The 16,544-nt window shown below is 42.6% G+C and overlaps 1 protein-coding gene across 8 annotated transcripts in view; it reads left to right on the plus strand.

Annotated features, from left to right (window-relative positions):
• The first annotated feature begins 1,350 nt into the window (after nt 1-1,350).
• Nucleotides 1,351-16,544, plus strand: part of LOC118395216 (histone-lysine N-methyltransferase 2C-like) — a 138,989-nt gene continuing 123,795 nt past the window's right edge. For all 8 annotated transcript variants that reach the window (XM_052463809.1, XM_052463810.1, XM_052463813.1 and 5 more), the window contains exons 1-3: nt 1,351-2,343; nt 6,288-6,476; nt 15,749-15,879. In XM_052463809.1, coding sequence (XP_052319769.1) covers nt 6,289-6,476; nt 15,749-15,879 — 319 coding nt within the window. In that variant the 5' untranslated portion in view covers nt 1,351-2,343; nt 6,288. The remainder of the gene's footprint in view (nt 2,344-6,287; nt 6,477-15,748; nt 15,880-16,544) is intronic.

Consider the following 16,544-nt stretch of genomic DNA (forward strand, 5'->3'; position numbering starts at 1 on the left):
TTCCTGACAGACCGCCCCCAGGTGGTACTGGTAGGTAACAAAACATCTGCCACGCTGATCCTCAACACGGGGCCCCTCAGGGTTGCGTGCTCAGTCCCCTCCTGTCATCCCTGTTAACTCATGACTGCATGGCCAGGAACGACTCCAACACCATCATTAAGTTTGCTGATGACACAACAGTGGTAGGCCTGATCACCGACAACGATGAGACCGCGTATAGGGAGGAGGTCAGAGACCTGACCGTGAGGTGCAAGGATAACAATCTCTCCTCAACGTGATCAAGACTAAGGAGATGATTGTGGACTAGAGGAAAAGGAGGACCGAGCACGCACCCATTCTCATCGATGGGGCTGTAGTCGAGCAGGTTGAGAGCTTCAAGTTCCCTGGAGTCCAAATTACCAACAAACTAACATGGTCGAAGCACACCAAGACAGTTGTGAAGAAGGCACGACAAAACCTATTCCCCTCAGGAGACTGAAAAGATTTGGCATGGGTTCTCAGATCCTCAAAAGGTTCTACAACTGCACCACTGAGCGCATCCTGATGGGTTGCTCACTGCCTGGTATGGCAACTGCTCAGCCTCCGACCGCAAGGTACTACAGAAGGTAGTGTGAACGGCCCAGTACATCACTGGGGCCAAGCTTCTTGCTATCCAGGACCTCTATACTAGGCGGTGTCAGAGGAAGGTCCCTAAAAAATTGTCAATGACTCCAACCACCCTAGTCATAGACTGTTCTCTCTGCTACCGCATGGCAAGCGGTACCGGAGTGCCAAGTCTAGGTCCAAGAGGCTCCTAAATAGCTCCAACGTCCAAGCCATAAGACTCATGAACAGCTAATCAAATGGCTTTCTATGCATAGTTACTTTAATAACTCTACCTTCATGTGCATATTACCTCAATTACCTCGACACCGGTGCCCCCACACATTGACTCGGTACCACCCCCTCTATTGTTATTTTCTGCTGCTCTTTAATCATTTGTTGTTCTTATAGTTTACTTTTTTGGGGGTATTTTCTTACAACTGCATTGTTGGTTAATTAAGGGCTTGTAAGTAAGCAGGTCAACCTGTTGTATTTGGTGCGTGTGACTAATACAATTTGATTTGGTTTGAAGTGAAAGTAAAAGTTGGCAAAAATATAAATATTAAAGTAAAATACAGATACCCCAAAAAACTACTTATGATATGATTAATATGAGGCTGACAATTGGCGGAATTGCCCTTTAAATCACAAGGCCCATTGCAGTCCGTTCCACAGGATGAGATCAGAGTTCCACATTTTAGAAGTAACCGATACACTTTACCGTATTTATTAAATGCCCATATTCTTCCGCAGGGTCAGGGAGTATTTTCAATAAATTGTTTTATAAACCTATGGATATTGCATTTAACCTCGTTTGCAGTTTTGATTTCTAATACAAGTGAAAATAGTAAAATATTATTAGAAACCATTACATCTCCAAGTGTATCGCTTCGATTTATGCAACGATATTTTCGACCTATATTTTTGGGAGTCCTACAGTCGGGAGTTATTATTTTGTGTCACTTAAACATGGCCACCGTAAAGAGTACGATACAACTTTAATTATTTTGACCAGGTAGAACTCGCCATTTCGTGTTTTTTGACATAGCTAGAGTAAAAAAGTGTTTTTGTTTATCGGAACACTTGTGTTAGTGTTTCCGGCTCGCCAGCTGAGGCGTCTTTCTGCCGCGGCTGAACAAAATAGAACCAGTTGGCAACGCTCGTGAGCCAGCGAGCTAGCTCGAGGAACTAGCCTTTGCATCGGTTATTTTTGTCCAAAGCATTGGCTTTCTCGTGAAGATTTTGTGATTTTTTTTTTTTTTGAAGAAGAAGACTACTTGGAATTTGTGCCTGTTTTGGATTATGGATATTGGCTACATCTTCCCCCTATAATAATAGTTAGTAAAAGGATTAAGTGTGGCAGTTAGCTGAACATTTTATTTGTGCGACGACAGCTGTCATTTGGAGAAAAGAAAGTGATCCATCATGCGTTTGCAATGAAGCTGATCTCTACTGGATTTACATTTTGCATCCTGTTTTCAAATGGGTGATGTTAAACATCGGAGTATTGGTGTATGCGTTCATGCTTTGTTTTTAACAGCGGTGGTATTGCTTTCGTAGCTAACATTGGCGTGGCCACCTAGCTAGTTAGCTACTTCTCGTACAGAACAGAAGACTGAGCTAGCTAACTTATCTAACGTTAACTAGCTGAGTGACAGTTGGCGATATCATTATTCCTCACAAATACACTACAAAGTGATATAACTATATATCTCTTACAATTTTGGACATGAAGAAGATAACCTATTCATAATTTTGAAGGTAAGTTATTTTAGCTAGCTATTTAATGTACTCGCTTGCTACATAATTCTCGGATTTGCAGCGGCCGCTCGAGCCCTAGTGTTTTTCCGCCGCCTTGTTTGGTCCGTTCTTTGACACAGCGAATTAGCCAAACTAGACGAATTTCTGCTAGAAAATACATTTAGACACGTAAATGCTTCAGCTGTAGCTAAATGCAAGGCAATGCAAATGCAATGTGTGCTGTTAATCACCGCTGTTGATTATGTATACTGTAATGTTATGTAGCTAGCGAACCTGTTAGCTAACAACTAGAAGTTGACCAGCTCAGTTAGCTACGCTCGTTTTGATCTCTGTATATTTATTTTGGAGTTCGTCTCATACAAAACATAATGCTAACTAAACTAGATAGCGATCTAGTAAACTAGATGGTTATCTACATTGTTGGCAAACTTTTGTATTTGGGAAATGTAGCGAGTTAGCTCTCGCTAGTTGATTTGCTAGCCAAAACCTTTTATCCACACGCTAGTTAGCTAACGTTAGCTACCGTGTAGGTAGCTGTGGAATCATGCATGACTTCTAAAGTGACTTGACTTTGAAGTTTAATGTTAGCTAATTGTTAAAACTATCAGGCAGCCTTGGATATCAACACTATGTAGATGTTGACTAACGCTAACTCCCATGTTCAACGGCTCAACTAAATTAGCTAATGGTAGCTACCTACCGTTTTTAGCTAACTAGTCTTTCAGATACTTTGGCTGGCAATATAGGCAGTTGCATCCCATTTATCATTAATCAAATACCCTGATCATCATCTTATGTCTCTGTATCCCACAAAGTGAGATATCACTAGTCTATTAGTAGGCACATCATATTGTTACTCATTTGCAATGCCATGCAATAGCCTAACAAAGACTACAAAGAACCTAGGATGGCTGGCTAGCTGGTTAGCTTGTTTTGGCTGACTTGAGCATGCAGTTGCTTTGTGCTGTACGCTAGTTTAACAAAGGTAGCTAGCTAGCCCAGTGTGTCTGGGGGTACCCAACTGTGCCCACTGCCTTATGAAACCAATGTTATTCCATGCTAATATAGTTCTCTGTAGAAACTAATATGAAACATTAAGATTCACTTTAAAGTGAATATATTTAGTCTGTTTACTGTAATTGGTCACTACACTTTATTTTATTCCACTTTTTTATCCAGTCATTGATCTACTTCACGCCCCAGCTTTTCGCCACCCACTTGTGCCACCTCGTTATGGTCATAGTCTGAGTAGGGCTATAGTGAATCTTTCTTTCCAGAATCCATACTTTATCTATTTGTTATGTTTGTAACCTGTACTTGTTCAAACTTGCTGTCAAGCCTATTGCTCTTTAGGCAGACAAGGGCACATAATGCATCAGCCTACTTGCTTGTGTATGACAAAGACCACATTAAGGGCTGCTGTGATTACCTTTGGGAAGAATGGAATATAGACGTTAGGCAATTGGCTTACCAAAGACCATCCAATCAGGGGGGCTCATCTAGGGTCTACATATTTTGCAGCAACCTACACGATTTGGAACAACCCCATGCTCAATTTGTTGATACTGTGTCATTTATGTTTTTTCTCTCCCATTGACTACATCTAGTCTTAGCTGCACTTCCCACACAAAGACGGCATTGGATGCCACAAGCGGTCAAATGTAGACTCCGTCACAGAATAACATCAAGCTGTGTTTTGGAAAAGACTCCGCTCTCACATAGGTAGCTAGTTCATTACAATCTCAAAATCAGTGTAAGGTCCCCCTGATGACACAGCAGTATACTGTGCAGTGGATCCTGGTCATGGCTAGCAGGAATGCATATAATGTCAAATAAGGCACTTCTGGCATTAGCTGCATCCTGTCTAGTCAACCATGGATCCGGTGTAGTAGGCTAGTTCCAGGAAGAGACAGTGTGCCGGAAGAGAGAGTCTCCCATTGGCAGTGTCCCTCAACTGTCTGAGAGAACAGGGTGTCAGACAAGCCCATAAAAAAATTGGGATGACATCATCTTCAACAGACGGTCAGGCTGAGCTGAAAAGTCAATACACTTATGACTTTTTGTTCTCAGTGTTTGTCATAAAACAAATATGCCTACTGGTTTACAGTGTGTCCTCTCGTACTGTTACAATATGATACTGAACAGAGAACCACAGTGGAGCAAACTAATTAATCCACTGTGGAACAAACAAATAGAGCAGGCTTATTTCAGTGGTAAGTAGAGGCAACTTCGGAGGCTGATAGGAGAGGAATGCAAGAACACAAGCAAGGCATCGAAGGACGAACGATCATCCAGACAGAGACATGAGGTCACAGTGTGGTGGTAGGTAGCTCAGGAAAGGAGAGAGTAGGTATGTGAACTCTTACATTGATAACACTGTCGAATAGGTTGAACATTGCTTCAGCTGATAAGTGATTTTGAAGGACACGTAGAAAGGTCAGAGGTAAGTTTTAGGCATTTCCTCGAGTATCATATCTGGAAAAAGATATGCCACCCCTGTTTTGGTAATAAGCTGAGGGATTGGCCTGGAGAAATGTAACCACTCTCAAATTCAAAGAGAGCTATGGGTGCCAGAACTATGACAAATGTGTTTGAACCATGTTTTGATTTATACTGAAGAAAAATATAAATGCAACAATTTTACAGATTTTACTGAATTACAGTTCATATAAAGAAATCAGTCCATGTATTTCACATGATTGGGAATACAGATATGCATCATAAAAAAGTAGGGGTTTGGATCAGAACCAGTCCTCATCTCCTTCGTATAGAGTTGATCAGGATGTTGATTGTGGAATGTTGTCCCACTCTTCAATGGCTGTGCGAAGTTGTTGGGAACTGGAACTCGAGCATCCAGAGCATTCCAAACGTGCCCAATGGGTGACATGTCTGGTGATTTATGCAGGCCATGGAAGAACATTTTCAGCTTCCAGGAATTATGAACAGATGCATGCGACATGGGGCCATGCGTTATCATGCTGAAACATGAGGTGATGGCGACTGATGAATGGCACGGCAATGGGCCTCAGGATCTCATCACGGTATTTCTGTACATTCAAATTGCCATCAATAAAATGCAATTGTGCTCGTTGTCCGTACTAATGCCTACCCATATTGTAATCCCACTGCCACCATGGGACACTCTGTTCACAAAGTTGACATTAGCAATCTGCTCGCGCACACAATGCCATACACGTGGTCTGCGGTTGTGAAGCCAGTTGGACGTACTGCCAAATTCTCTAAAATGACATTGGAGGTGGCTTACGGTAGAGAAATTAACATTGAATTCTCTGGCAACAGCTCTGGTGGACATTCCTGTAGTCAGCATGCCAATTGCACGCTACCTCAACTTGAGTTATCGGCATGTTTTAGTGACTGTTTATTGTCCCCACCACAACATGCTTCTTTGTAATGATTGTGCTGTTTAATCAGCTTCTTGATATGGTTCACCTGTCAGGTTTGATGGGTTATCTTGGCAAAATATGAATGATCACTAACAGGAATGTACACAAATTTGTGCACAATATTTGGGAAATATACTTTTTGTGCGTATGGAAAATGTTTATTTCAGCCCATGAAACATGGGACCAACACTACATGTTGCGTTTTATATTTTTGTTCAGTGTACTTTGTTTACAAACATTGGAGTAAAATAAGGTTATATTTTGGGTTCTGATGGGGTACGACAGTTGAGGCATTTAAGTTATGTTCTTCAAGAATCAATGGGTACATTAATTTATGTCTAAAAATGGAAGAGCATCTGCATCTCCTTTTCTAAATAATCAATTGTGTAGAATAGATTCAACATTTGATCAAGGCAATGTGATAACTTGTCCGGCACATCTTATTCATATACTGATTCCGAAGTACGTCAAGTAACCAAACCACATATTCAAACAGGCATGATTGTGCACTGATGCCTCTCTCTCCTTCCCTTCGAGAAGAATGTCATCAGAGGATAAGACTGTGGAGCCCTCTGACCAGGGACCCTCGCTGCCCTCCGGCAGTGCAGGGGCCACGTCCACAGGAAGCCCTGCCCAGACAGACAAGCGCCCCAGGGGCAGGCCACGCAAGGATGCTACCACCACCACCATTGCACCCCAGGCGCCACCCACATCCAAGACCAGGAAGAAGTATGTTGTTTACCCTCCATATCTTCACAATTCTATTGGTAATTTACAGTGCACATAGACTTACCTGAGTCATCACAAACACTATAAGTCATTATTCTGTGAACTTAGTCTGCGTTTTGTTTGTGGTGTTAGAACTGGAAGCTATTCAAGTGGCTATAGAGCCCCACAGTGGAGGTGTCATAATACCCATAAAACCTAGCGGCCAAACGGAAACTGTTCCAATTGTTTTTCCACCATTACTTTTTCCCCATACGGGATTTTAGAAATACTTAAAATAAGGGCTGTGTTTCGTGTAAGCTTACCCTGGCGTGACTTTTTGATAACCATGTAAATGTCTCGGACAAGCTGACACTTATCAATATATTCGTCTCTATATTTGCTCAGATTTGAAAATGGTAATTAGCACCAAATTAGAAGTCATGCAAAACTACAAATCCCTGCAAGCTCCTGCATGTCATCTCTAGCTGACCCCTTTGCTAACAGGTATTGTGTCAATTTAAAACTTAATAAACAAGACAGTTCACGGAATTGTCAATTTAAAAAAATGTAGCCAATTTATTCATTACTACATTTGAATTAACATTCGATAGTTAATCCAAATATTCTTACCTTTGCCTCGATTCGGCAGTCTCACCCATATCATCATAGTATTTGTAGTTCTTTATGATATGCTAATTACCTTCTACTATGGCTTTCATTTTTGGGGTGTAATCACAGGCGAATATATTGATCAAAGTCTTATTGTCAGTGTTTCTAAAATCCCTTATGGGAAGAATGAATGGTAGAAAGACGATTGGAACCATTTCCCAGTTTAACCTCTAGGTTTTATGACTCATACTGTGGTGTTCTATTCCCCTTCCCCAAAATGTGTTTAAACATTACACAGATACTATCCGAATCTGTTCATCAGGCAAAGATCTCATTTTGCAGACCGTTATCCAGAGCTACTCTATGCATAGGGGGCTAAACACATTTATAAATACAGGTAACTCAAGCACAAACCCTTTCCACGGTTTTATTGCATGCAGCAGTACCAACCTGCCTCATTTGTTATATCCATGGCAACACATAATGCAGCTCAGAGAGCTGAGCTGTGTAATATGATGCCTACAATTGATCTAACTCTGACTAATTTGATCTGGGGTCACTATATTAGGATATCATGGAGATGGTGTGTGTGAGCAATCTATTATCAATCAATCATCCAAATGATGTGTTTATGCCATGGCTATAAGGACAGCCGAGACAATTCCCGGTCTAGGTCGAATTAGCTGATAGGTTGGTTGGTGGGAGTGGCAAAGCATGGGTGTAGGTCAACATGTCATTTGCCCCATTATTTATAGCATGCAGGTGATCCAAGGAATACATAGCCTATGTCTGCTATATGGTTGGGCTGTATTTCCCAGCATGCGCTGACGTCCTCACTTGGTTCTTTCCAAGGTCTCCCTTGTTCCAGAATCAAGCAGCGGACGGCTGGTCAGGTTATCAGTGTGTTATTATGGTCAGTTGGGTTTGTATGAGAGAGAGTGCATTAGTTTTCTGGGACACTCTTGGCGGTGATAATGCTAAAGACCCATGGGACGGTGGAGGGAAGTATGCATTATTACCGATACTTGTGTCTCAGGCAGCACCTTTCATCGAGGGGGAGGGGAGGCTTGCTGTATACATCTCAGATGACTCAATACTAGCATGCTGTTTTTGTAAGAAGAGTAAGATGTGAAGTGTTCATATCAGGAGAATGAACAAATGTAGTCTAGAGCTAGTGATACTGTATTGTCTTTGCAGTATGTATCAACTGGGCACTATTTTGATTTAAATAGGACACAGAAGGCTTCTCTTAGAAGTTAGACATTTTGTTGACTAATTGGATACTGCGTTCAATCACCCAGTCATCCACCACTCCATTCCAGAATAGGGAAATCTGTTCCAGGTTTTCTTGTCGGCTCCCTGAGAGCTGGAACTACTTACCACAGCATTATTTTCAACCTCTTTTTTTTCCCTTTTTTTTCCTCTCTCCTGGTGGTGGGATCATGGGGAGAAGTTGGGGAGTTGGATGTTCCAGACCTTTAGGGTTTTTTGCCATTTCAAGAAAAGTCAAAAGAAAAGACTATACTTCGAAGGCTACATGAGAGCATAAGGGCACTGCGCTATAGGCACAGCACGTTCGGGATGGTCACAGACAGGGTTATGACTATATACAGTTGTCTGTACTAGACCTAAATGTCAGATATTAATAATAATATAATAATATGTACCCGTTGCTCATAAAGTGTATTTATCATTAATACCTTGGTGAATAATCAGAAAGCCCTGGTAATTGTGGAGAGAGTGATATTCCATGCCAGTGAAGGTAGGTCAGATCAGATGCATCATCAACTTAATACAGGTTGACTTTATGGCTCGTGTGTATGTACTACCAATCTTCTGAATATGGCTGATATCAGGCATTAATTTACGTCAGACGTATCTATCTTTACTCAAACAGACATATCTATCTGCTGTAGACGTTGGGCACCAGAGAAGCCCCTTACGACAGAGGGAGAGAGGAGCTGGAGATGTCTGGGAACAGCGTTGCATTTTTTAATTTATCCTGGTGTCTGTCTACTCTACACCCCCGTGCCGTCATCACTGGGATGCTCCTGGGCTTTGAGGTCGTTGTTTACAACATTATGGAGCTCTCGTCACTGTTAGAGCTGAGCTTATTTTGGGCCTTATGGACTTGCTTAAATATGTGTTGCCATGACGAGACCTCATTACAGAAATAAAAATCAGGGCTATCTAGTGTCTACTTCACTAATCATTTATTGATTTGGTACTTTCTGTTGGTATGGCTTTTTTTTCCTTCACTGTTTCCTGCCCAATGCAGAGTCTTGAACTGTGACATTTAGTCTTCCATCTTGTTGCTGCTTATCTGGAGTAGGAAGTCATTTTGGAGGGAGGAGTTGACTTGGCAAACTGGCCGACTTGTGTGTTCTTTCTCCAGTGGCATCAAATTACCCCCTCCCCCTGCATCCTCCCCACTACCCCCGCAAAATGCTGGCTTCTCTCATTTAGACTGTTTGCTCTTCCCACTTAGTGGGCTCACTGTACGTGGTGCTGTTTAATTTGTATCCATGACAATTATCACCTCGACGTGGCCCTCAGATTGGGTTAAGATAGAACTCCTACTGGGGGATCCTGACACTGACAAATCTCTCCTTGTGTGTGTGTGTGCTCTGTTTATGCACTCTCCATTGATGTTTGTTGACTTTTCTCTGCAGACTGTTCATTTCAATAAAAAGAGGAAAAGGTACATCACCTTGTTTGCAGGTCTGAGTTTTGACTGTAGCAACTATCTGTGTGTCTTTAACTCTGCACTAGTGTCATCATCATCATCATCAGAGGAGGAGGAGCCTAGAGGTGAAGGGTGGGGTAGGCTAGTGATGGTATGAGAGGTGAAGGGTGGGGTAGGCTAGTGATGGTATGAGAGGTGAAGGGTGGGGTAGGCTAGTGATGGTATGAGAGGTGAAGGGTGGGGTAGGCTAGTGATGGTATGAGAGGTGAAGCGTGGGGTAGGCTAGTGATGGTGTGAGGGGTGAAGGGTGGGGTAGGTTAGTGATGGTGTGGGGTGGTGAAGGGTGGGGTAGGCTAGTGATGGTGTGAGACGGGTAGTAAAGTCTCTTGAGCCACTCAACAGGAGGTCGAGTGTGATCTGAGTAGGGCCAAATTCCATCTATTGTGAGAAGCATAAAATGCTGCATTTTCTTCCGTCCGCCTTCCATTGGTAGTTGGACAAGCGTCATTGACCAGCAGCTTGTTTAGGCCTAATGATTTTAACCTGATTAAGTGAATATATTATCCAAATACATGTTTTGCGTGCTAGTCCAGGTCTGTAGGCCCGTATACACTTCACAAAAATACAGGGATGGACAATGACAATAAAACTGACTGGTTCAATGTCCTTCTGATTGTACTAAGTTGCTGAAGTAATATGGCCTTTCTGTTCATTTCCAGCTTGTGTCTGTCTGAAACACAACCTCTGGCCATATTACAACTCTCATCATCCAGATTGATCAACGCATGTTTGTGTTTTGTCGTGTTGTGTTATAAATCACTGGCTTGTTTTTACGTGATGTATTCTCCCATTGGGTTAAAATGTGGCTTGCTTATGTTCAGCAGTTACAATTATTATTGCCTAATCGAAATGTGTCATACCATTTGGGACTGAGAGTAATGGGCTTGGCTTTGCTTCTCATATGCTTCCCTGGTTTGATCTATGATGGGATAATTTAGTTGGAATGAAGATATCCCAGTCCTAGGCATTCTCAATTACATATTTACCTCACAGTTCTTGTTTGGATGATCTCTCTAGCTACTATCAATCTATATTTAAGCAATAAGCCCTGAGATGTGGTATATGACCAGGCCAATATACCACGGCTAAGGGCTGTTCCAATGCGCAACGCGGAGTGCCTGAACACAGCCCTTAGCCGTGGTAAATTGGCCATGTATCAAAAACCCTCGGTGCCTTCTATTATAAACCGGTTACCAATGTAATTAGAGCAGTAAAAATAAATGTTTTGTCATACCCGTGGTATATGGTCTGATATACCACGGCTGTTAGCCAATCAGCATTCAGCTCTCAAACCACTCAGTTTATAATATTGAATGTTTACCAGGTTTCTGTCTGATGTTGATGTTTGTACATTCAAGCTCATTGAAAGCAGGGAGGGAGAATCATGCTCCTCATTCTTGCCCTCTCTCATTGCCCACCACGGTACCAGCAGCTTGTACCCATACTCTACCGCACCACTCCTCCTACTTTGCCTTTCCTTGCCCAGCGACCTCAGTGCCTCCCTTTTAAGAATCGGTCATGTTTTTTTCTTCTGCCGTTGTAATCCTTGGGCGGGCTGCCTAAGCGTTCTTTTCGGGTTGCCCAAGTCCAAACAGTGTTAAACAAAAATGCTTTCATTGTTAACTTAAATTACTAAAACCAGATATGAAGTATGTAGAAACTATAATTGACCTTTGCATATAACAAACATTTGGACTACCTTTCTAATATTGAGTTGCACCCTCCCCTTTTGCCCTCAGAACAGCCTCAATTCGTTGGGGCATGGACTCTACAAGGTGTCAAGTATTCCACAGGGATACTGGCCCATGTTGACTCCAATGCTTCCCACAGTTGTGTCAAGTTGGCTGGATGTCCTTTGGGTGGTGGAAAATTCTTGATACACACAGGAAACTGTTGTGTGAAGAACCCATTAGGGTTGCAGTTTTTTACGCGGTCCTTATATATATATTTTTAAAGATCTTTGAGAACTAACAATCACCAAAATAAAAGATTAACAGTCAGGGATAATAGAATATTCTAAATTAATTTAGCGGTACTAATAACATCACACTAGCCAAAATGCATAGAATTGCAGAATACTAGCTTTAAAACGGCAAACCTTTCTCTCAGCTCCCAAAAACAATTCCATTACAAAATAATGCTTTTTAAAAATAAAACTGGTTGTTTGGATGCTGATTAGACGAGCAGTGTTTCAATCGGTGCTGTGTTGGCCGTCACAACACACCTATGCCTACTAACCGTTACTGTTTGTCCAGATCTGCAATAGGCTAACTTGCAATCATACCACACACACAATCATTGTGTAATATTTGTAGAGTATAGCTGATAGGCAGAGGAGAGGCCAGGTGTGTCATTGCGCATGAAATAACAGAGGCACGCTGCTCAAAAAGCTCCCCTATTGATCTTGTTTAGGGACAGTACAATCATCCTACGTAGGCTAGCCTACAACACCACAATGCAATGAATAATTGCATTATTGTTACAAAATTCTACAATGGGCTGCAGTGAAAATGCTATTTGAATAACTGCGCAAATGCCCTTTCAGTTGTGGGTCTACTCAACAGTTTATTAGGTCTAGAAAGGGTCAGTGGCAAGTATGGCTGTATTTTTACTTCTGATACTGAGATGCGCTTTCTGTAGCGTATCATCAATTTCCCAAGTTGTCCTATAATAATGTGGCCACATATGCCCCAAGCAGGCCCAATTAGGCCTATTCAGGAAAGCTTAATGTGCACTCTGCCTCCTCTCCAATCAAATCAAATTGCATTTGTCACATATGCCGAATACAATAGGTGTAGACCTTACAGCTTAATTACAGTTGAAGTCGGAAGTTTGCATACACATAGGTTGGAGTCATTAAATCGTTTTTCAACCACTCCACAAATTTCTTGTTAACAAACTATAGTTTTGGCAAGTCGATAAATAGTGTGGTCCACAGCTTATCATGAGATACTCTACTTCAGGCGAGCAGAAATTCAAGAACTCCTTAGATTTTGTGCACCAGCTGTTGTTTATTAATATACGAAGGCCGCCGACCCTTGTCTTACCAGAGGCTGTTCTATCCTGCCGAAAAAGCTGAAAACCCGCCAGTTGTATATTAATCATGTCGTTCAGCCACGACTCGGTGAAACATAATATATTACAGTTTTAAATGTCCCGTTGGTAGGATATACGTGCTCGTAGCCAGATTTTAAAAATAGCTATTTTAATTTCTCGACTGTTAATTACAGCGCTGCTCTGATTTGAAGGTTGAGGGTTTGCCTGTCCTTGCATTTAATGTTAGCTTGCGCACAGCAAACCTTCTTGCCACAGCTCTCATTGATGTGTCATCCTGGATGAGCTGCACTACCTGAGCCACTTGTGTGGGTTGTAGACTCCGTCTCATGCTACCGCTAGAGTGAAAGCACCGCCAGCATTCAAAAGTGACCAAAACATCAGCCAGGAAGCATAGGAACTGAGAAGTGTTCTGTGGTCACCACCTGCAGAACCACTCCTTTATTGGGGGTGTCTTGCTAATTGCCTATAATTTCCACTTGTTATCTATTCCATTTGCACAACAGCATATGACATTTATTGTCAATCAGTGTTGCTTCCTAAGTGGACAGTTTGATTTCACAGAAGTGTGATTGACTTGGAGTTACATTGTTGTTTAAGTTTTCCCTTTATTTTTTTTGAGCAGTGTATATATCTCAGCAAAAAAAGAAACGTCCTCTCGCTGTCAACTGCGTTTATTTTCAGCAAACTTAACATGTAACTATTTGTATGAACATAACAAGATTCAACAACTGAGACATGAACTGAACAAGTTCCACAGACATGTGACTAACAGAAATGGAATAATGTGTTCTGGAACAGGGGGGTGGTGTCAAAATAAAAAGTAAGTCCGTTTCTGATGTGGCCACCAGCTGCATTAAGTACTGCAGTGCATCTCCTCATGGACTGCACCAGATTTGCCAGTTCTTGCTTTGAGATGTTACCCCACTCTTCCACCAAGGCACTGCAAGTTCCCAGGCATTTCTGGGCAGAATGGCCCCATCCCTCACCCTCTGATCCAACAGGTCCCAGACGTGCTCAATGGGATTGAGATCCGGGCTTTTCCCTGACCATGGCAGAACTCTGACATTCCTGTCTTGCAGGAATTCACGCACAATGAGCAGTTTGGCTGGTGGCATTGGTCATGTCAGGATGAGCCTGCAGGAGGGGTACCACATGAGGGAGGAGGATGTCTTCCCTGTAACGCACAGCGTTGAGATTGCCTGCAATGATGACAAGCTCAGTCCGATGATGCTGTGACACACCGCCGCAGACCATGACGGACCCTCCACCTCCAAATCGATCCCTCTCCGGAGTACAGGTGCTGGTGTAACGCTCATTCCTTCGACGATAAACGCGAATCCGACTATCACCCCTGGTGAGACAAAACCATGACTCCTCAGTGAAGAGCACTTTTTGCCAGTCCTTTCTTGTCCAGCAACGGTGGTTTTGTGCCCATAGGCGACGTTGTTGCCGGTGATGTCTGGTGAGGACCTGCCTTTCAATAGGCCTACAAGCCCTCAGTCCAGCCTCTCTCAGCCAGTTTTCAGCTGTGCTAACATAATTGCAAAAGGGTTTTCTAATGATAAATTTCCTTTTAAAATGATCAACTTGGATTAGCTAACACAACGTGCCATTGGAACACAGAAGTGATGGTTGCTGATAACGGGCCTCTGTACGCCGATGTAGATATTCCATAAAAAATCTGCCGTTTCCAACTACAATAGTAATTTACAACATTAACAATGTCTACTCTGTATTTTGGATACATTTTATTTTAATGGACCAAAAATGTGCTTTTCTTTCAATAACAAGTGACCCCAAACTTTTGAGCGGTAGTGTAAATCCAGTCATCATGTCGGAGGACTGGAATAGGGCGGATGGTGAGATGAAGCAAGGCAGAAAGAAGGGCGCGAGGTACACACCCGAACCAACCTACGAAGTACAAGCAGAGTACTTTGTCCTTTGTGTCAAGTACAGGAGAGAGAAATGCATGGAATACCGCAGTCTACTGGGATTTGTTGTTAACTAGCTAACCAGGTAACATGGTACACCTGGTCTCTGCACACATTTGGATGACACAAGAAAAACAGAGGGATAGATAGCCTACTCAGATGCTTCAAAGGTAGGATGCATATGCCTAATCAATGTAATTTTAAGATGATGTTTGAATCTGGTGTTTGTCAAATTCTGTTTTGGTGGCTAACTTTTGGGAGCTGTGTGTGTGTGTGTGTGTGTAAGGAAGAGTGTGTAGGCTGTGTGTAAAGTTGTCTGCAGAGTAGGCTAAAGATGGTTTCCTATAGGCCTAGTGTGTTCCTCTTACTGTACAATCAAAATGCACATCATTGTCATGCAGATCCTTTTGCATTTATATTATTTTCTACATTCTAACTGGCAAATCACAGGTCGCCCTTTGGATATGAGCAAGTCAGCTATTTTCTGTAGTACAGCTTTTTACATTGTACAGTGTTTCCTCTAATTAATAAAAACTAGACGGGGAGAATCTAAAATTTCAAAAAATGGCATGGCATGGGGCCCACATTGATTTTGTCATGAGTCACTCCGATAGCATGAGAACATGGCATAAGCCATGGCAAAATGGGTAGAATTGCAGGAAATTTGCTTTAAAACAGCAATATTCTGTCTCTGCAGCCAAGAGGAGGGCCTCTAAATTGTGAGGTCAGAGGTCGCTCCATTGACCACAGCTGTGGTATCACGATATTATTCGTGATACTTGGCCTGGTATTACATTGTTAGTAACATTTTGGTATTCTGAAAATAGGGACATTGTCTTGTAGTTTACACAGATATTTTTTGCGGGTTTACGTGGAAACATTCTGTCACCTTTTTGGGCCCTCACAAGTTTGCGTCCTTGTCATTCTCTCTTTCTCGCTCGCTCTCTCAGGGGGCGTGCAAGAGGGAGAGCGGTTGTGGTGGAAGAGGAGGAGGAGGAGGAGGAGGAGGAGGACGAGGACAGCAGCAGCATGGATGGGACGGAGGCAGCCACCTCAGAGAGCCCCCCTCATGATGCAACAGGTGAGTCAGTCTTCCTCTCCCTCCCCTATGTGAGACCTATATAGCCTATTTTGAACTCCAGCTGAGCTGAGAGCTGACACATCCTGGCTGCTCAAAGTATACAATGTCTCAGGAGTTCTCAGGGGGCAGTGGAGTGGTTCCCTCCCCCAATCCTGGAGAGTGAAGGGAGGGATGGATGAGAGCATGCAGATAGATATCTGAAGACTTCCAGTCATTGTTGTAAAGCTAGTTATCATTGGCTCGCAAAACTGCCTGTAACTTTCTTCTTACTGGACACAGAGACACAAAAATTCCTGAGTATATCTGATTCTCTCCCTCTCTTTACTCTCCCTCCCTCTGCCCTCTCCTCTCTGTATTTCTCCTCTCCCCCTTTTCTCTCTCTCCCTGCTCTGAGATTGGCATAGAGAGGTGCAGAGCAGGAGGGAGCCCAAGGCTAATGCCCTCTAAAAGCTTTTCAAAATCCCATCACTCTCCCCCAGCCCATTTTAGATGCTTCTCTATGTGTGTACATCACGTGACCTGCTCCCAGTTCCCATACAGCTCAGTGCTGTCATGGACTTGGCCTATCTATATACAGAGCATTTGGAAAGTATTGAGACCCCTTCCCTTTTCCACGTTTTATAACGTTACAGACTTTAAAAAAATTTTTTATCCCGTCATAAATC

Source organism: Oncorhynchus keta, chromosome 15 (assembly GCF_023373465.1).
Source record: "Oncorhynchus keta strain PuntledgeMale-10-30-2019 chromosome 15, Oket_V2, whole genome shotgun sequence".
Classification (NCBI taxonomy): domain Eukaryota; kingdom Metazoa; phylum Chordata; class Actinopteri; order Salmoniformes; family Salmonidae; genus Oncorhynchus; species Oncorhynchus keta.